At 39.6% G+C, this 26,538-nt stretch overlaps 2 protein-coding genes across 3 annotated transcripts; one reads left to right on the top strand and one right to left on the bottom strand.

Moving 5' to 3' along the window:
- Positions 1-389: 389 nt before the first annotated feature.
- LOC138322416 (monocarboxylate transporter 4-like) lies at positions 390-9,692 on the bottom strand. Its single transcript, XM_069266446.1, has 7 exons — positions 9,520-9,692; positions 5,181-5,324; positions 4,349-4,594; positions 3,546-3,758; positions 2,210-2,380; positions 1,798-1,923; positions 390-1,565 (listed from the first exon to the last, which is right to left on the bottom strand). The coding sequence occupies exons 1-7, from the start codon at positions 9,629-9,631 to the stop codon at positions 1,282-1,284; spliced, it is 1,296 nt and encodes a 431-aa protein (XP_069122547.1). The 5' UTR covers positions 9,632-9,692; the 3' UTR covers positions 390-1,281.
- A 1,762-nt stretch (positions 9,693-11,454) lies between these two features.
- On the top strand, positions 11,455-25,399 carry LOC138320805 (uncharacterized). Of its 2 annotated transcripts, none has more exons than XM_069264023.1 (3): positions 11,455-11,568; positions 11,880-11,997; positions 22,689-25,399. In XM_069264023.1, exon 3 carries the CDS (start codon positions 22,719-22,721, stop codon positions 24,702-24,704), a length of 1,986 nt encoding a protein of 661 aa, XP_069120124.1. In that variant the 5' UTR covers positions 11,455-11,568; positions 11,880-11,997; positions 22,689-22,718; the 3' UTR covers positions 24,705-25,399. The 2 variants fall into 2 exon arrangements, with proteins under 2 accessions (XP_069120124.1, XP_069120126.1); XM_069264025.1 differs by having other exon boundaries at positions 11,462-11,568; positions 11,897-11,997.
- The last annotated feature ends 1,139 nt before the right edge of the window (positions 25,400-26,538 follow it).

Raw genomic sequence — 26,538 nt, 5'->3', positions numbered from 1 at the left:
ATTTAACTAAACTTACTGAACTACGAAATTAAATTATGCATTCAAACTATTGCTTTGTTATCCTGACCACCATTACCGAATAATGCGAATGAAAAGGTAAATTATATTGAAAATTTAAAATTCTTGGCCTTATAACTCCTCAGTTTTGTCTGATTATGTAGTATAAATCAATGATAATAAAAAACAAAGGAATGTGCATTTTAAAGGCCAATTAAAAATGAAGATTTAAAGATAATAATAAAAGAATTCTTTGACAAACTTATATCAAAACACACGGATTTATAAGTGTCATTACGTCCTTGCATAACGCAACACAATTTAAATCCAGAAATATTTCGTTAAACATTTTTTAATAACATATTTACATATTTTCTTTTGACATGTTCAGTAATACATGTTAGTAGCATAATAACGTTACGATGTTCTACAGCATTATCAAAGCCAAAGCAAAATATCTACAACACTACACTAGGTGTCTGACCTAACATATTCGGTAGTCGGTAGATACGCATAATAAACCTTAATATATATATATATATATATATATTTGTCCTGTGTGTTTATGTTCGAAACTAACACTTGTCGGTGATACCGATTGAAATGCCTGTTCGTTGAATTGCTGTTGCCTACTACTACTACGTTGCACTTCGAAGTGTACATGAGTAGACTCCCTATTGAAGTACCTTCACCACTCTCAATGAAACAGTCTCTTGTTTTAAGATTGCGCTCTTTTCATCATGGACGATCTGGTCTATTCAGAGAAATGTCGAGAAGTAACTCTGATAGATCAAAGGTCTAATCAAGAGAACCTGCCAACTCAAAGAATATTACATTGTTTCGTAGTAAGCACGAAGTTCAAAGATTTTCAGAGAAACATTGCATGTGCACACGCATTTCAATATGGCTGCTCAATCGATGGATTGCCGTTGTACTTCAACTTTCTTTTTTAATTCATCTTCTTCAGGGAGTATGCTTAGAACGAGCATGTTTGAAGGGATTGGATATTATGAAGTACACTATAACTATTTATTTGCGCAGAAAAGGACCAAAAGCAAAGAGATACTTTAAGATTGCACTCGCATATTGTTACAGTATGTTAAAAATGTCGCTTCATTTAATCAATCTGGTGAACGCATATTGGTTGAGAGAGACCGAAATTCTGCTCTGTAAAGAATCCTAACGAAGAAAGCAGGAGATGATCTGCCTGGTGAAATATCAATACCTAGATGGAAGAATTGAATTGGTCCTGAGGCATATACTCTGGACTATTAAAGGGAGGTGTCAGTTCGGGAATGCGCTACCACTATTTCTGCCTAAAACTGGAATTCGTTTGCTCATTCCATTCCTTAGATTTACAACCATAGAGGAAACAAACGGACCAAGCTTGTGGTCCTTCAAGCTAACACCTTTCTGGACCGATCTCTGAACTACCAAGGTCTTCAACGATCGCGCATTGCGTTTCCGCCGGATGTAGATTCCAAATGAAATTACACTCCCAATGGCAAACACAATACTAGCGAAGTATAATCCTTCCTCATAACCTCCACTTCTGTCTGCAATCCAACCTAGATTACAATGATAAAAAGAAAGTGATTCAAATGATGTCAGCTGTATCTTCGAGGAGATGGATGCCCAAGCAAAACGAAAATAATTTTATCAGTATGGTATATTGATGTGGTTCATGAAATAACCGAGTAATAATAACCATATATCCGTCGGTCTAAATCTAATTAAAAAACGAGAAACTTAGTTTTGTTCTTCCGATCTTGATGGGAATTTCAGAATAACAAGCTTTACCTGCTATTGGCGTTCCCAGAGTAAACGTGATGCCATGGAAAAAGGACAGAGTACCAAACGCTATGTTGAGGTTGGACTTCCCTACGATATCCACTGTTACGACAGAAAGGAGTGCGCCGAATATTCCTGTGTAATGAAAACACCAAGGTGAAACACATAAAACCGTCTTTTTAAGTTTTGTTTAAAGATCAGCAAAAATAACCTGAAAAAGGGTGTTAAGAGAATTCGTTAATAATATTCTTAAGTAAAGCGAAATTTTTGATCCGGGAAAATAACCGGATATACAGCATCTTCAAAATAAGGACAATACATGTGACACAAAGTAAATATTGCTTTTTATTACCCGCATTTTGAGAAAACGACATCAACATTAATATCCTAGTGATAGAGATAAAGTAAACTTGATACACACCTGTGAAAATACCCAGAATGCCTCCGTATGTCAGAAACATAGCGTAGCTGGAAAAGTATGCGCACACCGCAGTGGAAATCGCACCAATCACAAGCACTATTCCATGTAGAAACAGAGTGTTGATATCACTCCTGGCAACGAGGACACCTGCTACTCCTCTCGCGATGATGCCTGTAAGAAAAAACAGAGAACAATAAAACAAACAGCACAATACACTTTAAAATCTTTGAAAGTGTATTCGTATGCACATATATTATATAGCAATACGAGTTTTAATGACTGCAATGCATGTATAGGTCATAAAGCTTGCAAATTATATTATTAAAGCAATTATTTTTATAATGGGAAAGCATCGTAGTCGAATAGATATTTCATGTATATAGCAATGGTACGGTGGCTGATTTATGCCATTTCGTCTTTTCGTCTTTTCGCCCCGAAAAGACGAAAATTAAATATCTTAATTAACAAATTTAAATTTCGTCTTTTCGCGGCGAAAAGACGAAAAGACGAACAGAGTCAAAGTCAAACACGAAAAGACGTAAGTGAAGCACGCTAATTAGCGCCTTTATTTTTCGTCTTTTCGCCTTCAAAAATCTCGTCTTTTCGTCTTTTCGGCGCTTTCGTCTTTTCGCCTCTAAAAGACGAAAATTGACAAACCTTAAATTTCGTCTTTTCGCGGCGAAAAGACGAAAAGTCAAACACGAAAAGACGAAAGTGAAGCACGCTAATTAGCGCCTTTAATTTTCGTCTTTTCGCCTTCAAAAATCTAAGAAAAGACGAAAATTAACAAACCTTAAATCGTCTTTCAACCACCGTACAATGGTTACTTGTGCGTTGTTAACTTTAAGTCTATAGTATAGGAAAAAATAGGAGTCGAAATAGAATGCGAGATACATCCTGTCCTTTCCACAGGCGCTTGCAGATTATGACATAAAGTTGCTGTAAGAAGTATAATGGAATAGGGCTACCAGTTAACTCTTGTTCTATAGAGATAGCCAGTAGCCCTAGTCTATTATACTTTCTACAGCAACTTTATATCATAATCTGCAAGTACCTGTATTCCTCTCCTGTGCTCTTTGTGCTGCTGAATATGTTTTAATTCGAGAAAACTCTTCATGAGAAGTTTCAAGTCGCCTGATAATGCAATTCTGACGTCATTTTATTTAAAATCTTTAATAGAAACATTAGCGTATTCATCATTTAACATTTGATATTAAAATATAATATATATGATATTTATCTCATGACATCATAATAGGGCAATATGTGACACATCTGTTTGAATACAACAAGTGTTTCATCAGTATTGCTGATAGGCGAGAACACTTAATCGTACCTGTTGCCCCGGCAGTAGTAGTGATAAAGGGGACTTCGAGGGGAGAGATCCCTTTCTCCTTCGCCATATCTGGGACGAGGACGTACGGTACCATGTATCCGAGAGTTCCGAACGATGAATAAATGCAAAACAGGATAAAATCCGGGATACTGAAAATGGCCCTCAACTCCGCCATAATGGCAGTAACTTCAGCCGTTGTCTCAACGTTTTCATCTGTTCATAAACATAAAGTAATAGATGTATTATTTTAAAATATTTTGAAGATACGTAGTCCTTAATGTTAGCCAATGCAGCTCATGAACTTTTCAAAAAACGCGATCTGAAGTCGCGTCCTTTAGCAATATAACTATTAGAGGAGGTTCACTGAAACTTCTTAGTGCAAAGGGTTAGGAAATATAAGTATATGCACGATGTGAGAGGTTGTTTAGGAGGACATGAAGGGTGTTACATAATATGCCTTGAAGTCTTCTAGAGTTGTGTGTATTGTAATACTTCCAGAATAATATTTGATTTTGTAATTTTGTGTAAACATCACACCAGATGAATACTTCAGGAGAAACATCAAACTGGACAGAAAACCATACGACTGTTAATGACTGAAAATCATCCAGTGTTAATGTGATCAGTTATCACTATGGTATCAGGAACTTCATTGTCCTTCAAAACGGTTTAAGAAATATCAAAGGCAATATCAAACAAACTTCATGTTAACTAAGGTAATTGTCTCTTACCAACAAGAAAAAAAAATCAACAGGATACATCTGACATGATATCGATATATAATACTAGTAAATAACAATCACCTGACGTTTTTGTTTTAAGCGGCCGAAAGAGGGCGCCACAGACGACTCCCTGGAGACTGATGCCTGCTAGTAGTAGAAAGGTGCCCCGCCAACCGTATGTGTCAATCCAGATCGTGGTTAGGAAGGGCGTGGTCAGGAGGGAGGCAGGGGAACCAATTGTCAGGATTGTCAGGGCTACACGTGACTTCTCAAAATGTGTATTGACTGCCACTACCGCCGAGTGGAAGACCATCCCATTACCAATACCTGACAAGAATGAACGCTGTCAATTATTGACATTTTCTGCTGATTTCTTCATTTAATCTGTTTCAAACGCAAATCATATGTCTTCTGAAGTTCACACGAAAATGACCTTAAGCATTCATATCAATATCAGGTCAATTTTCTAAACGAAATCCTCAAATAAATTAATGTTGAATTTTGAGATGAACTTAAGATCAAATTCAGGTTAATTTCACATCAAATTGACAATAATTTATATGAAGATATTTTACCCGAGTAATTATAAATATAAAACATTACGTTGCTTCGTGAATCATACCATATCTTTATGGAACGTCAATAACTAGTTAGATAATGATGCATTCAGTATCTGTCATCTCCAAAGGCAAACAATATTCTGACAAGAAAATGTATGGTTACCTCACCCTGAATGATTCTGCATACTTGTTGTTTTTATACACCTTATTTTGTAGAAAATCTTTTCCTTAATCTTGGCTGTTGTCAGAACGTTTAACCAATCAAACCAATTCAATTGTACTACAATTTTGTAAATTTACATAATGTATAGCAAATATCACCAGCTATATTTACATGATAATGTCATGCGTACCTGCTATGATTCCATACGTCAGGTAAAGTTCGTGCACATCAACGACCAACATACTTGAGGCCATTCCTATTGAAATAATCAAGGCTCCCATCATCGCTAACGCACGACAGCCGAACAGCTTCACCAACACGCTGGAGACTGGACCTTAAACAAAAGACAGAGAGTGATCGTGAGTCGTATATGGCCTATTGACATCATTTTCATTTACGTTTTGTACCAAATAAGCAAAGTCGTAGTTTCGTTAAAGAGTTTAATTTATAGTTTAAAGACGTCAAGTTAGCGAATGTTAGTAAGTGGGTTTCGTAAATTACATATATTGATTAAAAACTGTAGGTATATTTTGAATACATCCTTGTCATTATTGATATGTATGTGTATTTAAATATTTTTGTTTTGCCTCTTGGGAAACCTTGAGACCATGAACTGTAATAACCATGTATCATTGTGTGCCGTCTGTATACAACTGTTATAGTATGGTTTGGATACCCCGGCTATTGTAATTATACTGACCTGGTTGCAAAATAAAGGATCATAAACATTGCTGTTATATTAGTTGATGTTTTGATTTCCACGAGGTATACTAGTAATTTTGTTTTCTTAGAAATTGCATGGATTTGCAACTAAAAACCAAACAGAAAAAAACCCATACATGCGTGTTAAAATAAAGTGGTTTTTATAGTACAGTAATGCGCATATATTTTTATCCCAACTATAATGTCACGTTTTGTTTATATTCGACACGTCCTCAAATGTCGTTGGTTATTACAAAGACGTTAAAAACCAACCAACCAACCAAACAACCAAACAAACAAACAAACGAGCCATCGACATTTATGTTTACATAGATGTGTCAGAACTTATTAAATCAGAAAGCTGCATTCTGTAATGTATATGAAGCTAGTAATAAATATGAAAGGTACGCCGGATATATTTTATGAAAATTACTTTTAGGCTGGCACGATATAGAATAACGTCCAGCACACAGGTGACAGTGACAATGAAATGGATACCATGTTAATGCTTTAAAAGCATAAAATCATCACAGTCGTCACACCTGACTTAAACAAAATAATACTAGGTTTAGTAAGTAAGAAATGGATTTGTACTCACAAAACCATATAATTATTTGTGTGCTAAAGAACATTGAAAACAAAGGTCCATCAGACAACGAATACGAGATACTATGATGTCAATAAAGATAACATATTCCTGTAAATCGACAGCAGCATCTGATGTCGTTAGAATTATGTGACATTTTTGTGATGATGTTATATATATTTACGTATTTCTGTATCGTTAATATGAATGTATAGCAAATGTTACATATTAGCTGATCTAAGAAGTAAATGAGATATTTCTCATAGATAATTCTTATACGCCATCGGTGTAAACCTCAATTTAAAAATGCATTCTTAATAAGCAGTAGGGTTTCATCCAATAATGTCTATCCAACAAAGACATCAGCCCCTATATAAAGATAGAGGGAATAAGCAGAAGTTGGAAATACCTATCTTATAAAATTGATATGTTTCTAATCAAACTGATACATTTCTTATAAAATAGATACCTTTCATGAATACCGTGCAGCAAATCCACAGGGTAGGGGAAATTGGAAAGGAAATGGAATTTGAGAATTTTGATAATAAGAAGCTTCCTTTAACAAAGAATGAATTCCTTAGGTAAAGATAATCAGAAACAGTTCGAAGGTTTAGGTAATTTTTCTTTACTCACTTAATTAATGTTTGGCCTAATATGGTTTTGACTTTTTTTTTAATATGTTGAAATAAATAAGTAAACACACCTTAGCCCTACCCGTAACCCATTTTCCGAAATGTAGGTAAATGGACTTTACAGCAGGTAAACGATATCTTTCGCTAAGTACAACCGGACTCGTGCCTTTGATCGTTGATAATCACTCGGGCTATTAAATGCTTTAACATCACAATGGTAGATTAAGTATATATTAGCCACGGTTATAGAGTTATAAAGTCAGATGATGGACAATGATATCGGTCATAGAGTACTATTTGTCGGTCTCGTATCTCTCCGGTAACCAGGTTTCCACTACAATGTCAATGACTGTTTCAACATATCCTGTCCAAAGCGTATTTTTATAGAGTAATGACTATGTATAATGTTGAATCTATTAAAGGAGTTTAATAAAGGAGGAGTGTACATTTGGGCCCTCTGGCGGCCATGACCGATAAGCATTATTTCTTGTTTACAGATACCCGGCGGTTAGGATATTATGATATGGATATGACATATGATAAAGGTCAGGTCGGAGTCCTTTGTGAGTTATGGGGACTAAACAGTAGGGTCAATCTTCTTAAATATCCACTTTTGTTGGAACCAAGTGATATTAACGAATGGTTTTTCATGAATTGTGATGCGTTTATATGTTGAAAATAAAAGATTTTGGAAAATATAACTTAGTGTCAAAAATAGGTCACAGTACAGTAACCTACTTTTATAAAATGTCAAAAATGTATGATTAAAGTTCATCTGGTGCCATAATATAACAGATAAAATGTGATATATCATATCAGACAGTATTGAGCAATTTATTCTTAGGCAAAGAATATCAAGGATGGGATTGGAGGGGGAGAATGGGGGAGCTGGTGGAGAATTTTTTATTTCAAATTTTAAAATACCAATAAATGTATGCAATGTTCATTGCAATGTTCAAATTATGCCAAGATGGCCAGATTATTTTATAACATAAACCTAATTCATAGAAACTTTCAATTTCTACGTAAGAGTGGCACATCAAGCTACCGAAACAATCGTGTGACGTCACATTTTGGCGTCTATAATACCTATGTCGTCACAATAGTATCATTGAATTTTACGATAATTGTGACATGCCCGTTTGACATAACTGAACGGGCCGGTTACATGATCAACAATTTTAAGTACGCTTGTCCATAGTTGGTGTAAACATGTGATTCTGATTCATCTGAAGCTGTTTAAAGTTATTTACTGGATTTAGAAAAGATCTAATATCGAATTCCGTCGTTATTTAACAAAATTTTATTTTTGACGTTAGCGCATGCGCAATCAGTACTTCATTCCATATATGATGTAGTGCCACGGATTTTTTTCGGGATGCAGTTAATTATGTTTTATATTTTTAACTTGAAGTAAAATTAGAAGGTCAAACTTTTCAATTGTGGTTATGGTGTAAAGTAAGTATTTTTTGTAATTGAAGAAAAATGCTAAATAGTCTGCTCCTGTTTTAAAGGTGAAAAAATGCCATTTGTCAACGGTGGAGCATCTTTTAGTAACTTTTGTAACTGAAGAAAAATACTAATGTGTCTGTCCTTGTTTTGATAGAGAAAACAGACCATTCACAAGCAGTGTAGTATCATTGTAAATATTAAAAAAACATATATATGATAATCAGTGATAGATAATACATACATACATCGAAATTCAAACTGTATTATACTGTGTTTCTATTATAAGGTATAATATATTATTTCGTGCCATTTTGTAAGTAGATGCTGCGAGGAAATAAGTAATGTAAACATTCATATTTGTTATGGGTCATAGACAATATGACGCTTTATAAAAATCTTAAACCCGATGATAATAACATATAATATTATCAGTCATTTAAAACACCAATGAACAAACCTTGTAATATACATTGTAGTTTCGTGTTTACACTGAGACTGTTGGTTGCCTACACAATACAATGTTATAGAACAGGATATATTTAAGATGGTGTCTAGTTTCTTAGAAATTTGAAGGGACCATTCTTTTGGTACCTATTATCGGGAATACCCAGAGTTGAGTTGTGCGATGAATTTTCAGACTGAAGACTAATAACCAACGACTGGTGGCTCAATTGGTAGGCAAAGAAGAATTCAATAGGATAAACCCAAGACAATATTGTCATTCATCGTAAACAAACAAACATTGGTCAGGATTCTTAATTTTGCCCTCAGGATCTTCCATTGATTTACCAATTTGTCGATATCTATATTACATAATACTTACTAGCTTTTAAAATAACTAATTGATAAACAACTTCTTCTACAGAGTGTATGATTACATCACACCATTTCCATCTTAAATACTTGGTGTACTTTGATATATGCTGTTATTATAATTTGAATAATTGTTCGCTGAAATCATTTAAGCGCGTACAAATATTACGCAATAACAATAGACCTTAATACAACTGTTCACTTGAATTGATAAATAATTGAAATTTTACTACAATTAGAAAAACAAACTCAATAAGAGTACCTTTCAGTGTGATTGCACTTGAAAGTCGTCATTAGTCATGTAATTGTGTCACGTAACGAGGCATCATAAACATCAGACTTACCGAATCCAAGGAGAAGCCCTGATCCTAACGATGGTATCCATCCTGTTTCCGCCTTACTCGTACCAAACTGACTGATGAGTTCCGAGTAGATAATTCCGAAGCCTTGGACCATTCCTAAAGAGATGTAGTGTAGCCCAAAGCTGGCAACAACCACCAGCCAACGGTAATGGAATTGTACCGACATTATGGAAATCAAACAAATACTAGTATAATCTCGAATTAACGATATATTAATGAATCAGCGATAGGGAGTTTGTTTTCTTTCAGTATCAATTTACTGAACCCCTAAATTCATTTGTCAATTATCTGAAAATTTTGAACTTCCAAATTGGTAAAATAGGTAAAAAATGAATTGCTAAAATAATATGTTGTGTCAATGGCATTATTCTGGTGAGAAGTTTGCTTCTACAACTATTCAATTGTCCTTTCCGAGACTCAACTACTCCTTCGAAAAAAGGGTAAGTATTTATGAAGCTAACGAATGCTTGTTGCACAACATTTAAGAGGCCAAAAATGGGATAATCTTCTACAAAAACAGAAACCAACTTTTTCCTAAAATAAAAACGGCTTCGCACGAGGCTATTTTTATAAATAATAAATAAGTCCATCAAATCCGACTTTTAAAAATGGGTTTGTATATTGAATACATTATATTCAGAGAAAAGTTATATAGGAAATAATATATAAATAAACCATTTACGTGAATATAAACATTGTTGATGTTCTTCAGTGGCCTCCCTTTTTTCTCTCAGAAGATCGACCGATGGATATAGGCATACGATAAAATTTGATACCGCTGAAATAGTTTATGGTTTTATTCGTTATATTTACCAAACCACCGGATAGTGGACGATATTTTCCCACCTCGTGACATTGTTCTGATCAGGACACACCTTGCTACTCCTGACCCGTGACAGAAGTCTATAATTCTAACAAGCCTACACGATATAGATGTTACTTATCATAGGTATCACTACTGATACAACCAAGTGCAATTAAGCTGATCCATATATTGGTATATCTACCGTTCAAGTCGCAGAAATATTACTTAGAACATATCCAAATAATATGATGGAGTTAAGATACAAGCGTTTGCTTTTCATAATGGTAATTTCAAATTGAACAAACAGGGCACAGTTTTATGACAATTTCTTAACGGAATTCTTAACATAAAATTCTCCATAGGAAAGCTTTTCAGAAGTTAACGAGTCCGTCATGCTTTTTGCATGAAGAATTTCAAGTTAAGGGGTTCCTTATGTTCATGAAACTAGACCCTGGTCGGTATTATCGTCTTAAAGTACTTAAAACAGGCTTTGTCCATAATAATGTGAACTAATTGTATGAAAGGTGAATGTCAGGTTTTTACGGAGTGTACTCTTTAGTGTAGCTGGACTTAATTTCCCAGGGTTTAGCACTTAAGATAATTTACAGAAATTGATGATTATTTTAATAAATTAATGTAGTGCACAAAATGGTTTAGCGAGCAAAATCTACAAAATGTATTGCAGAAGATTAGACCACACATTTACTGAATGTGGATTATATAATAGATTGTGTGTTAATTTATGACATATCCGTACAGTTAGAATTAGTAAAATGTATTGTATTATATCATGTTTCTGTAGAATTAGCGGTCGAGTGGCTCAGTGTTCAGACACAAATATGTTATATACACGTACAGTCAAATTTGCCTATAAAGACCACCCAAGGGACAGAGCAATGTTGGCCCTTATAACCAGGTATGTAATTTTGTCGATTAAAAAACTTACAACTGATATAACATTATCGCTTTACAAGTACAATGCCTACACCATGGCTCTTATGGTATATCATAGTATTAGGCAATTAATTAATCTTTGATTCATTAACTTGCTGACACAAATTATTCCCGAAGACGTAACGGTTATTTTTATTTTAAACCGGATTTGGCACTCACGGGAAATATGTTTGTAATATTAGATTACATTGGCCGCTGTCAGCTGACTAAGTGACTGTACAGACAAAGCTAAATCTCAACAACTTATGGACAGGTACATTTAGGTATATTATGTAAGTAATGAATTAATTGTTATTTATTTCATATTTGAAATATCTTATTCAGTTTTAGTTGCTAAGCAGTGTACTAACTGTTTTATATGTTCATTGGTGTGACCACCCGGACATGTACGCGTGTAACACGATGAAAGCAATGCTAGATATACCTAAACCGAAAGAGGAAGGTATGCTATATGGTTACGCTATTATCAAACAGAGTATATTAAGTTCATATTTGTTTAATACTACCAAATGGATGAATATTTGTCAAATATTTTTATATGTTATGTTTGATATCTAACATTTGACATCTACCTTATTTAAAGGACTTTCGTTTCGCCAGTAGGCACAGCGACTTGTAATGAAGACAGTGGTCAGATGTGAGCATACTATATAAAAGGACAAGGACTAAAACGTCACCTGTATTACGTCGAATATTGCCAAGTATGTACATACTTTAACTTAATACCAGTATATTCTTAATAAATTTCCTATGTGGAAAAATCGAAAGACTCTTTATATCGACATATCTTTATTCCAGTTTCAATGCAAAAATATGCAACTGAATGTTGTCACTGTAGCTACGTCTGTCCGTTCAAAGTCAAACACACACATATTCTGTTAACACACATTTTGTATGCATTTAATTGACATGCTATGGATATTTTTCAATAAAGAAAATTAATAATTATATTCGACGTAATACGTTTCTTTACAGGCAGATGTGCTTTTTCATTTCAAAATATTTTATTGAATAACAAAATTTAATTTGAGTCAGGCAGCAGACAAAGCCTATACAAGTCCATGTGCAAGTAGTCGGTTAAAGTGCTATTGCAGGCAGTTGATAGCATGTATAGAAATCACAAAATAGTAACAAACGTAAGAAAAACGTGTGTAAGTAAGCAAAACAGAATTGTAGATAACTTATAAGCTAACATTTAATCTCTGTATTTTTTTTGCTCTTTTGTGTTTGCTATCAATGTTTTTAAACGCCTCAAACAGCGATTTTACATATATCAGATTTCACTTAGACAATATGCCTCTATGTGCGATTCGGAAAGTCCGTTAGGGATCATAGGGACACAAGAAGTAGTTACATAATACCAAAGGGGTCATGACTGATGTCTCGAGAGGACCTTAATACCAAAGGGGTCATGACTGATGTCTCGAGAGGACGATAATACCAAAGGGGTCATGACTGATGTCTCGAGGGGACTTAATACCAAAGGGATCATGACTGATGTCTCGAGAGGACCTTAATACCAAAGGGGTCATGACTGATGTCTCGAGAGGACCTTAATACCAAAGGGGTCATGACTGATGTCACGAGAGGACCATAATACCAAAGGGGTCATGACTGATGTCTCGAGGGGACCATAATACCAAAGGGGTCATGACTGATGTCTCGAGAGGACCTTAATACCAAAGGGGTCATGACTGATGTCTCGAGAGGACCATAATACCAAAGGGGTCATGACTGATGTCTCGAGGGGACTTAATACCAAAGGGGTCATGACTGATGTCTCGAGGGGACTTAATACCAAAGGGGTCATGACTGATGTCTCGAGAGGACCTTAATACCAAAGGGGTCATGACTGATGTCTCGAGAGGACCATAATACCAAAGGGGTCATGACTGATGTCTCGAGGGGACTTAATACCAAAGGGGTCATGACTGATGTCTCGAGAGGACCTTAATACCAAAGGGGTCATGACTGATGTCTCGAGAGGACCTTAATACCAAAGGGGTCATGACTGATGTCTCGAGAGGACCTTAATACTAAAGAGGCCATGACTGATGTCTCGAGAGGACCTTAATACCAAAGGGGTCATGACTGATGTCTCGAGAGGACCTTAATACCAAAGGGGTCATGACTGATGTCTCGAGAGGACCTTAATACCAAAGGGGTCATCACTGATGTCTCGAGAGGACCTTAATACCAAAGGGGTCATGACTGATGTCTCGAGAGGACCATAATACCAAAGGGGTCATGACTGATGTCTCGAGAGGACCATAATACCAAAGGGGTCATGACTGATGTCTCGAGAGGACCTTAATACCAAAGGGGTCATGACTGATGTCTCGAGAGGACCTTAATACCAAAGGGGTCATGACTGATGTATCGAGAGGACCTTAATACCAAAGGGGTCATGACTGATGTATCGAGAGGACCTTAATACCAAAGGGGTCATGACTGATGTATCGAGAGGACCTTAATACCAAAGGGGTCATGACTGATGTATCGAGAGGACCTTAATACCAAAGGGGTCATGACTGACCGGGTATGACTGATGTCTCGAGAGGACCTTAATACCAAAGGGGTCATGACTGATGTCTCGAGAGGACCTTAATACCAAAGGGGTCATGACTGATGTCTCGAGAGGACGTTAATACCAAAGGGGTCATGACTGATGTCTCGAGAGGACGTTAATACCAAAGAGGTCATGACTGATGTCTCGAGAGGACGTTAATACCAAAGGGGTCATGACTGATGTCTCGAGAGGACGTTAATACTAAAGAGATCATGACTGATGTCTCGAGAGGACTTAATACCAAAGGGGTCATGACTGATGTCTCGAGAGGACTTAATACCAAAGGGGTCATGACTGATGTCTCGAGAGGACCTTAATACCAAAGGGGTCATGACTGATGTCTCGAGAGGACCTTAATACCAAAGGGGTCATGACTGATGTCTCGAGAGGACCTTAATACCAAAGGGGTCATGACTGATGTCTCGAGAGGACTAATACCAAAGGGTCATGACTGATGTCTCGAGAGGACCTAATACCAAAGGGGTCATGACTGATGTCTCGAGAGGACCTTAATACCAAAGGGGTCATGACTGATGTCTCGAGAGGACCTTAATACCAAAGGGGTCATGACTGATGTCTCGAGAGGACCTTAATACCAAAGGGGTCATGACTGATGTCTCGAGAGGACCTTAATACCAAAGGGGTCATGACTGATGTCTCGAGAGGACCTTAATACCAAAGGGGTCATGACTGATGTCTCGAGAGGACCTTAATACCAAAGGGGTCATGACTGATGTCTCGAGAGGACCTTAATACCAAAGGGGTCATGACTGATGTCTCGAGAGGACCTTAATACCAAAGGGGTCATGACTGATGTCTCGAGAGGACCTTAATACCAAAGGGGTCATGACTGATGTCTCGAGGGACAATACCAAAGGGGTCATGACTGATGTCTCGAGAGGACCTTAATACCAAAGGGGTCATGACTGATGTCTCGAGAGGACCTTAATACCAAAGGGGTCATGACTGATGTCTCGAGAGGACCTTAATACCAAAGGGGTCATGACTGATGTCTCGAGAGGACCTTAATACCAAAGGGGTCATGACTGATGTCTCGAGAGGACCATAATACCAAAGGGGTCATGACTGATGTCTCGAGAGGACCTTAATACCAAAGGGGTCATGACTGATGTCTCGAGAGGACCTTAATACCAAAGGGGTCATGACTGATGTCTCGAGAGGACCTTAATACCAAAGGGGTCATGACTGATGTCTCGAGAGGACCTTAATACCAAAGGGGTCATGACTGATGTCTCGAGAGGACCTTAATACTAAAGGGGTCATGACTGATGTCTCGAGAGGACCTAATACCAAAGGGGTCATGACTGATGTCTCGAGAGGACCTTAATACCAAAGGGGTCATGACTGATGTCTCGAGAGGACTTAATACCAAAGGGGTCATGACTGATGTCTCGAGAGGACCTTAATACCAAAGGGGTCATGACTGATGTCTCGAGAGGACCTTAATACCAAAGGGGTCATGACTGATGTCTCGAGAGGACCTTAAATACCAAAGGGGTCATGACTGATGTCTCGAGAGGACCTTAATACCAAAGGGGTCATGACTGATGTCTCGAGAGGACCTTAATACCAAAGGGGTCATGACTGATGTCTCGAGGGACTAATACCAAGGGGTCATGACTGATGTCTCGAGAGGACCTTAATACCAAAGGGGTCATGACTGATGTCTCGAGAGACCTCCAAGAGTCTCGAGAGGACCTTAATACCAAAGGGGTCATGACTGATGTCTCGAGAGGACCATAATACCAAAGGGGTCATGACTGACGTCTCGAGAGGACCTTAATACCAAAGGGGTCATGACTGATGTCTCGAGAGGACCTTAATACCAAAGGGGTCATGACTGATGTCTCGAGAGGACCTTAATACCAAAGGGGTCATGACTGATGTCTCGAGAGGACCTTAATACCAAAGGGGTCATGACTGATGTCTCGAGAGGACCATAATACCAAAGGGGTCATGACTGATGTCTCGAGAGGACCTTAATACCAAAGGGGTCATGACTGATGTCTCGAGAGGACCTTAATACCAAAGGGGTCATGACTGATGTCTCGAGAGGACCTTAATACCAAAGGGGTCATGACTGATGTCTCGAGAGGACCATAATACCAAAGGGGTCATGACTGATGTCTCGAGGAGGACCATAATACCAAAGGGGTCATGACTGATGTCTCGAGAGGACCTTAATACCAAAGGGGTCATGACTGATGTCTCGAGAGGACCATAATACCAAAGGGGTCATGACTGATGTCTCGAGAGGACCTTAATACCAAAGGGGTCATGACTGATGTCTCGAGAGGACCTTAATACCAAAGGGGTCATGACTGATGTCTCGAGAGGACCATAATACCAAAGGGGTCATGACTGATGTCTCGAGAGGACCTTAATACCAAAGGGGTCATGACTGATGTCTCGAGAGGACCATAATACCAAAGGGGTCATGACTGATGTCTCGAGAGGACCTTAATACCAAAGGGGTCATGACTGATGTCTCGAGAGGACCTAATACCAAAGGGGTCATGACTGATGTCTCGAGAGGACCATAATACCAAAGGGGTCATGACTGATGTCTCGAGAGGACCTTAATACCAAAGGGGTCATGACTGATGTCTCGAGAGGACCATAATACCAAAGGGGTCATGACTGATGTCTCGAGAGGACCATAATACCAAAGGGGTCATGACTGATGTCTCGAGAGGACCTTAATACCAAAGGGGTCATGACTGATGTCTCGAGAGGACCTTAATACCAAAGGGGTCATGACTGATGTCTCGAGAGGACCTTAATACCAAAGGGGTCATGACTGATGTCTCGAGAGGACCTTAATACCAAAGGGGTCATAATGACTGATGTCTCGAGAGGACCTTAATACCAAAGGGGTCATGACTGATGTCTCGAGAGGACCTTAATACCAAAGGGGTCATGACTGATGTCTCGAGAGGACCTTAATACCAAAGGGGTCATGACTGATGTCTCGAGAGGACCTTAATACCAAAGGGGTCATGACTGATGTCTCGAGAGGACCTTAATACCAAAGGGGTCATGACTGATGTCTCGAGAGGACCTTAATACCAAAGGGGTCATGACTGATGTCTCGAGAGGACCTTAATACCAAAGGGGTCATGACTGATGTCTCGAGAGGACCTGGGGTCATGACTGATGTCTCGAGAGGACCTTAATACCAAAGGGGTCATGACTGATGTCTCGAGAGGACCTAATACCAAAGGGGTCATGACTGATGTCTCGAGAGGACCTTAATACCAAAGGGGTCATGACTGATGTCTCGAGAGGACCTTAATACCAAAGGGGTCATGACTGATGTCTCGAGAGGACCTTAATACCAAAGGGGTCATGACTGATGTCCGAGAGGACTTAATACAAAGTCTCGAGAGGATGTCTCGAGAGGACCTTAATACCAAAGGGGTCATGACTGATGTCTCGAGAGGACCTTAATACCAAAGGGGTCATGACTGATGTCTCGAGAGGACCTTAATACCAAAGGGGTCATGACTGATGTCTCGAGAGGACCTTAATACCAAAGGGGTCATGACTGATGTCTCGAGAGGACCTTAATACCAAAGGGGTCATGACTGATGTCTCGAGAGGACCATAATACCAAAGGGGTCATGACTGATGTCTCGAGAGGACCTTAATACCAAAGGGGTCATGACTGATGTCTCGAGAGGACCTTAATACCAAAGGGGTCATGACTGATGTCTCGAGAGGACCTTAATACCAAAGGGGTCATGACTGATGTCTCGAGAGGACCTTAATACCAAAGGGGTCATGACTGATGTCTCGAGAGGACCTTAATACCAAAGGGGTCATGACTGATGTCTCGAGAGGACCTTAATACCAAAGGGGTCATGACTGATGTCTCGAGAGGACCTTAATACCAAAGGGGTCATGACTGATGTCTCGAGAGGACCTTAATACCAAAGGGGTCATGACTGATGTCTCGAGAGGACCTTAATACCAAAGGGGTCATGACTGATGTCTCGAGAGGACCTTAATACCAAAGGGGTCATGACTGATGTCTCGAGAGGACCTTAATACCAAAGGGGTCATGACTGATGTCTCGAGAGGACCTTAATACCAAAGGGGTCATGACTGATGTCTCGAGAGGACCTTAATACCAAAGGGGTCATGACTGATGTCTCGAGAGGACCTTAATACCAAAGGGGTCATGACTGATGTCTCGAGAGGACCTTAATACCAAAGGGGTCATGACTGATGTCTCGAGAGGACCTTAATACCAAAGGGGTCATGACTGATGTCTCGAGAGGACCTTAATACCAAAGGGGTCATGACTGATGTCTCGAGAGGACCATAATACCAAAGGGGTCATGACTGATGTCTCGAGAGGACCATAATACCAAAGGGGTCATGACTGATGTCTCGAGAGGACCTAATACCAAAGGGGTCATGACTGATGTCTCGAGAGGACCTTAATACCAAAGGGGTCATGACTGATGTCTCGAGAGGACCTTAATACCAAAGGGGTCATGACTGATGTCTCGAGAGGACCTTAATACCAAAGGGGTCATGACTGATGTCTCGAGGGGACTTAATACCAAAGGGGTCATGACTGATGTCTCGAGAGGACCTTAATACCAAAGGGGTCATGACTGATGTCTCGAGAGGACCTTAATACCAAAGGGGTCATGACTGATGTCTCGAGAGGACCTTAATACCAAAGGGGTCATGACTGATGTCTCGAGAGGACCTTAATACCAAAGGGGTCATGACTGATGTCTCGAGAGGACCATAATACCAAAGGGGTCATGACTGATGTCTCGAGAGGACCTTAATACCAAAGGGGTCATGACTGATGTCTCGAGAGGACCTAATACCAAAGGGGTCATGACTGATGTCTCGAGAGGACCTTAATACCAAAGGGGTCATGACTGATGTCTCGAGAGGACCTTAATACCAAAGGGGTCATGACTGATGTCTCGAGAGGACCTTAATACCAAAGGGGTCATGACTGATGTCTCGAGAGGACCTTAATACCAAAGGGGTCATGACTGATGTCTCGAGAGGACCTTAATACCAAAGGGGTCATGACTGATGTCTCGAGAGGACCTTAATACCAAAGGGGTCATGACTGATGTCTCGAGAGGACCATTAATACCAAAGGGGTCATGACTGATGTCTCGAGAGGACCATAATACCAAAGGGGTCATGACTGATGTCTCGAGAGGACCATAATACCAAAGGGGTCATGACTGATGTCTCGAGAGGACCTAATACCAAAGGTCATGACTGATGTCTCGAGAGGACTAATACCAAAGGGGTCATGACTGATGTCTCGAGAGGACCTTAATACCAAAGGGGTCATGACTGATGTCTCGAGAGGACCTTAATACCAAAGGGGTCATGACTGATGGGTCTGACGATGTCTCGAGAGACCTTAATACCAAAGGGGTCATGACTGATGTCTCGAGAGGACCTTAATACCAAAGGGGTCATGACTGATGTCTCGAGAGGACCTTAATACCAAAGGGGTCATGACTGATGTCTCGAGAGAGGACCTTAATACCAAAGGGGTCATGACTGATGTCTCGAGAGGACCTTAATACCAAAGGGGTCATGACTGATGTCTCGAGAGGACCATAATACCAAAGGGGTCATGACTGATGTCTCGAGAGGACCATAATACCAAAGGGGTCATGACTGATGTCTCGAGAGGACCATAATACCAAAGGGGTCATGACTGATGTCTCGAGAGGACCATAATACCAAAGGGGTCATGACTGATGTCTCGAGAGGACCTTAATACCAAAGGGGTCATGACTGATGTCTCGAGAGGACCTTAATACCAAAGGGGTCATGACTGATGTCTCGAGAGGACCTTAATACCAAAGGGGTCATGACTGATGTCTCGAGAGGACCTTAATACCAAAGGGGTCATGACTGATGTCTCGAGAGGACCTTAATACCAAAGGGGTCATGACTGATGTCTCGAGAGGACCTTAATACCAAAGGGGTCATGACTGATGTCTCGAGAGGACCTTAATACCAAAGGGGTCATGACTGATGTCTCGAGAGGACTAATACAAAGGGGTCATGACTGATGTCTCGAGAGGACCTTAATACCAAAGGGGTCATGACTGATGTCTCGAGAGGACCTTAATACCAAAAGGGGTCATGACTGATGTCTCGAGAGGACCTTAATACCAAAGGGGTCATGACTGATGTCTCGAGAGGACCTTAATACCAAAGGGGTCATGACTGATGTCTCGAGAGGACCTTAATACCAAAGGGGTCATGACTGATGTCTCGAGAGGACCTTAATACCAAAGGGGTCATGACTGATGTCTCGAGAGGACCATTAATACCAAAGGGGTCATGACTGATGTCTCGAGAGGACCTTAATACCAAAGGGGTCATGACTGATGTCTCGAGAGGACCTTAATACCAAAGGGGTCATGACTGATGTCTCGAGAGGACCTTAATACCAAAGGGGTCATGACTGATGTCTCGAGAGGACCTTAATACCAAAGGGGTCATGACTGATGTCTCGAGAGGACCATAATACCAAAGGGGTCATGACTGATGTCTCGAGAGGACCTTAATACCAAAGGGGTCATGACTGATGTCTCGAGAGGACCATAATACCAAAGGGGTCATGACTGATGTCTCGAGAGGACCAAGGGTAATACTAAAGGGGTCATGACTGATGTCTCGAGAGGACCATAATACCAAAGGGGTCATGACTGATGTCTCGAGAGGACCATAATACCAAAGGGGTCATGACTGATGTCTCGAGAGGACCATAATACCAAAGGGGTCATGACTGATGTCTCGAGAGGACCTTAATACCAAAGGGGTCATGACTGATGTCTCGAGGGGACTAAATACCAAAGGGGTCATGACTGATGTCTCGAGAGGACCTTAATACCAAAGGGGTCATGACTGATGTCTCGAGAGGACCTTAATACCAAAGGGGTCATGACTGATGTCTCGAGAGGACCTTAATACTAAAGGGGTCATGACTGATGTCTCGAGGGGACTTAATACCAAAGGGGTCATGACTGACGTCTCGAGAGGACCTTAATACCAAAGGGGTCATGACTGATGTCTCGAGAGGACCTTAATACCAAAGGGGTCATGACTGATGTCTCGAGAGGACCTTAATACCAAAGGGGTCATGACTGATGTCTCGAGAGGACCTTAATACCAAAGGGGTCATGACTGATGTCTCGAGAGGACCTTAATACCAAAGGGGTCATGACTGATGTCTCGAGGGGACTTAATACCAAAGGGGTCATGACAGACGTCTCGAGAGGACCTTAATAATAAAGGGGTCATGACTGATGTCTCGAGAGGACCATAATACCAAAGGGGTCATGACTGATGTCTCGAGAGGACCTTAATACCAAAGGGGTCATGACTGATGTCTCGAGAGGACCTTAATACCAAAGGGGTCATGACTGATGTCTCGAGAGGACCTTAATACCAAAGGGGTCATGACTGATGTCTCGAGAGGACCTTAATACCAAAGGGGTCATGACTGATGTCTCGAGAGGACCTTAATACCAAAGGGGTCATGACTGATGTCTCGAGAGGACCTTAATACCAAAGGGGTCATGACTGATGTCTCGAGAGGACCATAATACCAAAGGGGTCATGACTGATGTCTCGAGAGGACCTTAATACCAAAGGGGTCATGACTGATGTCTCGAGAGGACCTTAATACCAAAGGGGTCATTACTGATGTCTCGAGAGGACCATAATACCAAAGGGGTCATGACTGATGTCTCGAGAGGACCATAATACTAAAGGGGTCATGACTGATGTCTCGAGAGGACCATAATACCAAAGGGGTCATGACTGATGTCTCGAGAGGACCATAATACCAAAGGGGTCATGACTGATGTCTCGAGAGGACCATAATACCAAAGGGGTCATGACTGATGTCTCGAGAGGACCTTAATACTAAAGGGGTCATGACTGATGTCTCGAGAGGACCATAATACCAAAGGGGTCATGACTGATGTCTCGAGAGGACCTTAATACTAAAGGGGTCATGACTGATGTCTCGAGAGGACCATAATACCAAAGGGGTCATGACTGATGTCTCGAGAGGACCATAATACTAAAGGGGTCATGACTGATGTCTCGAGAGGACCATAATACCAAAGGGGTCATGACTGATGTCTCGAGAGGACCATAATACCAAAGGGGTCATGACTGATGTCTCGAGAGGACCATAATACCAAAGGGGTCATGACTGATGTCTCGAGAGGACCTTAATACTAAAGGGGTCATGACTGATGTCTCGAGAGGACCATAATACCAAAGGGGTCATGACTGATGTCTCGAGAGGACCATAATACCAAAGGGGTCTTGACTGATGTCTCGAGGGTTTTTAACATTTTGTGTATATTGTTATAAATGCTATGATACCTATTTATTTTCAATCTGCCCTCGTCCCACATGAGTTACACGTAATACATGGATAAATAAGGTCTTACAAAGAATACATCAGATAAACACATCAGATAATAGACATACACAGTAGTTATTGGTACAATTTCGCGTGTCTACTGAAGTCCTGTTTGATTCTATATTAGCAATATAGTATTTGGTCTTGGACAAGAATAACATTTAGATTTGTAAATTGAACACTTTATATAACAAGAAATTGTAAGAAAGTTAAACAATGCATATCAAAATATTCTCTGTATTATTATAATGGTGTTCAGCTATTTAAGTTATACATTAATGTCTTGGAATGATTTGTACGATGGTCACATCAATACACCAAGCAAAAGTAATTGGTTACTATTGTTCTTGTAGATAAGCAAGGCGTTCCACGAACGGAAAATCATGGCTGAAGTTGGACACGATCCAGATCCTCTTTCGGTGGACGGTACACGATCTAGCCACCTCCTGGACTGTCCTATCTGCCTGGAGCAACTACGTCAGCCGAAATGTCTTCCGTGCCTCCATACCTTCTGTGAGGAATGTTTGAGTCTGTACATCGTTACGATTTCAGGGAAAAGCGACAATGGGACATCCTTTACCTGTCCGGTCTGTAGGAAGTTGACTCACCCAGTCGACACATCAGAGGACAAGAAGAACTGGGCCCAACAGTTCCCGACCGATAGTCACGCCGTAGAGAGGATCAGAATCGCGAACAATTCTACAGAGCCGTTCTACTGCAAACCCTGCCAGAAGAAAGGGATCACGACAACGGCACAATTCTGGTGTGAGCATAACAAGACGTCTCTCTGTACATCATGTAAGGAGACGTTCCATGACATGATCCATAGTGATTGTGATATCGTCAATATCACAGGATCTGATAAATTCCGACTCAGTCCAGAAGTATCGATCAGAAAATGTGACAAACACAAAGAGAGGGTGGATTGCTACTGTCAGGACCACAAGTTCATTGGATGCAGTAAGTGTATACGCATAGATCACAGGAAGTGTGAAGACGTATCAACGACAGAAGAATACTTCAACACATTAGACAAGTCATCTCACCTTGAAGAAAAGCGGAAATCATTGAAGGAATTGGTTGGTACTATGGATTCTCTGATGAAGGAAATTTCTCTGCAGATTCAAAATACCACAGACAGCAAGGATGCAGTACTGAAAAGTCTAGACGACTTGCAGGAACGGATAATCAAGTGGGTGACGAAAATGAAGAGCAAAGTTACTGATGAGTTAATTATTAAGTTCAAAGAAGAACACGAGAAGCTGAGGGTTTCCAGTCATAAGTGCGAACGTCTTAAGGCGGCCATGGAGAATACCCTCGTGTTGTCGGCCACGGCTCAGCAGAACAAAGACCACGTGAGTGCTGTCCTTTTGTACAAGAGAGCACAAGCGGAGATCGAGTCCTGTAAATATTTGTTAGAAGAGATAAGCAACAAATTCTCTATCACAACACTTGAGCACGTATTCCACTTCGATGTGTCTGGACAAGTCGCATCATTGAGTCTCGGTGAAGTATCTGTCCGGAAACAAACTAGAGTTAGCCCAGTTGGTTTAAAAGCGTTACATCGACCCTTCTCTAAACGAGAGTTGAAACAAATTAGACAAGTGAACATTCAATGTACGTCAGATTCGTCTGCTTGCATTATTAATGGACTTGTTTACCTTCCTGATGGCCGAATTGTTATCAGTGATTACGCAAACAAGAAGATAAAGCTGATCAACATTGAAGGAGATGTTGTCGACGATCTAAAATTAAATGGATCTCCCTTTGACATGTGTATGGTAGATAACACTACTGTGGCTGTCGGTATAAGTAGACCCGGGGGTATACGTGTAGTAAAAGTTACATCCACTAAACTTATTCTGTCATCTGAAATAAATACAAAAGTTAATTGTTACGGTATAGTGTACAGGGATGAAGGATTCGTCGTGGGGACGGGGTCTGATGTAGTCAGTGTGACCAATGACGGTACAATACACAAGTTACTTGGACACACCGGATACATATACGGAATGTGTGAAGATCCTATAGGTAAGCAGCTCCTCCTGACACATTGGACCGATTGTAAGGACAGTACTGCCGTCAGCAGATTGACTGCAGATAACGTATGCACCGACTTACTGAAAGTAGGGGTCGTTCAGAAAGCCTTTGGAGTCGACATGGACGTGGAACGTAACGTATATGTTTGTGGTCATACGTCCAACAACGTGATGCAGATGTCCTGGGACGGGTCTAACATCCGGGAACTGTTGACAGAAGCGGACGGTACCGTGAGACCGAGAGGGATTTCTGTGTGTGGGGATAAGGTTGTTGTGTCGAATGTATCCGTTGAGAAAAGGAATTATATTCACCTATTTCAACTTGTCTGACGGTCAAAATGCATGTGTATCATTTCTCATTTGGGATAAAATGATCAACGCTTTACAACTAGATTGATATTTACGGCAGCAATATGAAGTCTGGCATCTATATATAGACCATAGATACCACATAAAACGTCCACAACGTGGCATTGGCCTAGTGGCGAACCTATGAACATTTTCTCTGTTGTTAAAGAGTCTTGCAAACTATTTCAACAGTCTAACATATAAAATTTGAGTGTAAATATTTTAAAAGACTGCGGTATGATGACCGTTGTAATTATTGATGTGGTTATCGTTAATTCCACTGACATTACGACAATCTATTATAAAATTAAGAAACAACTTACATCGTATTTTGATCTGTGATGATTCATTACAATAGACATTTGGTCACTTTAGTATTTTTACTAACAATAAAGCACACTTTGTCGAATTTGCATTAATGGAATGTATTTTGTCTCTCGAACATAATTTAAATTTATTTTAATCGACATCCATGGGATCAGCAAATGTTTTAATATTTTATGAAAATATTTTGACATACGGTATTACAAAAAACTAAGAAAATTTAATTTCAAGGAGTCATGTAAGCTTCTTTTTAAATCGACATAAATATTCAAATGGAGTAAACTACATGTTACATAATCAATTGAATGGAAAAGCTACCATTCAAATGGCGTTCTTTTTGATGACCTTATCAAGATTGGTACTTGCGTTTATAAAAAAAAATAAAATAAAAAAAATGATGCAGTAGTTAGATTTATGTTTTCTATGCTAAGCACAAACTAAAATGTACGTTTTGGTAAAAACAGGTCATTACACTCGTGACTATGTAAAATGAGATTTGAGTTAATAGATTTGGTGTTTTACGAACGGTCTACAACACTGAAATTATTCATCGAGTTCAAGAAATGAAATCCATACTACATAGCCCCTAGTGTAAGATACCATTGTTGTATAGGTTATACTGTATATTGGTAAACAGAACACTTGGTGGTTATTGTTGTAGAGGCTAATAACATACTTAAAACATAGCCACTCATTGTGATAGTATTGTACTGCTTATTGTCCAAACACATTTCTTTGTTAACATATTGGACACATATAGGTAAAGTGATACTTTGGACCTTAACTCCTATTATCAAAATGGACTGGTCAAATTATTGAATTCCCAACAGGTAATTTACTGATACCCCTATAATTTAAAGTGAACAGTCGGGCAAGGATGGCTAAAGTCGGTAAAAATGTGGTGAATGTATCCAGTATAATTTCTTATGAAATGGAAAAATAAAATCTCTCGTCAAAATCTGTCTGCGTACGAAGAAATTAATTTAAAGTATGGAAATTCTAAAACGTCCTCCCGGCTCACTATGTCCGTGATTACATTTCCACGCAGCCTCGCTTTCAATGCTTTCAACTTTTCTTTACTTTAATGGTCAGAACTGGGAAACTAAGCAGAACTTGACCGTCGTATTAATATGTGAGAACTTTTGGAAGGCCAATGGACGCATTTAGACTGGTTTTCTTTGCCCGACTATTCACTTTAAATGGACTACATAAAAAACACACAATTTACTTGTTTTTCACATCATTTCATTCTTCAGAGAGTGACGACATTTTTCAGTCACTCAGTCAAGTTATCAGAAATGTATTATCTCCCGCGCCATTCGATACTTATTCTATTGTAGATATGCATTGTAATAGACGTAACCAATGTTCTCTTGTCCTTTATTTTGCTAGGAATTTCATCCCTTTCATGATGTTAATTCAAAAACATGTCTTTGTAGTAATTCCATAAAACAAATTATCCTCCTCATTGTTTCTATTGTAAAAATAACTT

This window comes from Argopecten irradians, chromosome 4 (genome assembly GCF_041381155.1).
Source record: "Argopecten irradians isolate NY chromosome 4, Ai_NY, whole genome shotgun sequence".
In the NCBI taxonomy this organism is placed as follows: domain Eukaryota; kingdom Metazoa; phylum Mollusca; class Bivalvia; order Pectinida; family Pectinidae; genus Argopecten; species Argopecten irradians.
The sequence above is the reverse complement of the archived record's forward strand: the minus strand, read 5'-3'. Positions and strand labels throughout refer to the sequence as shown.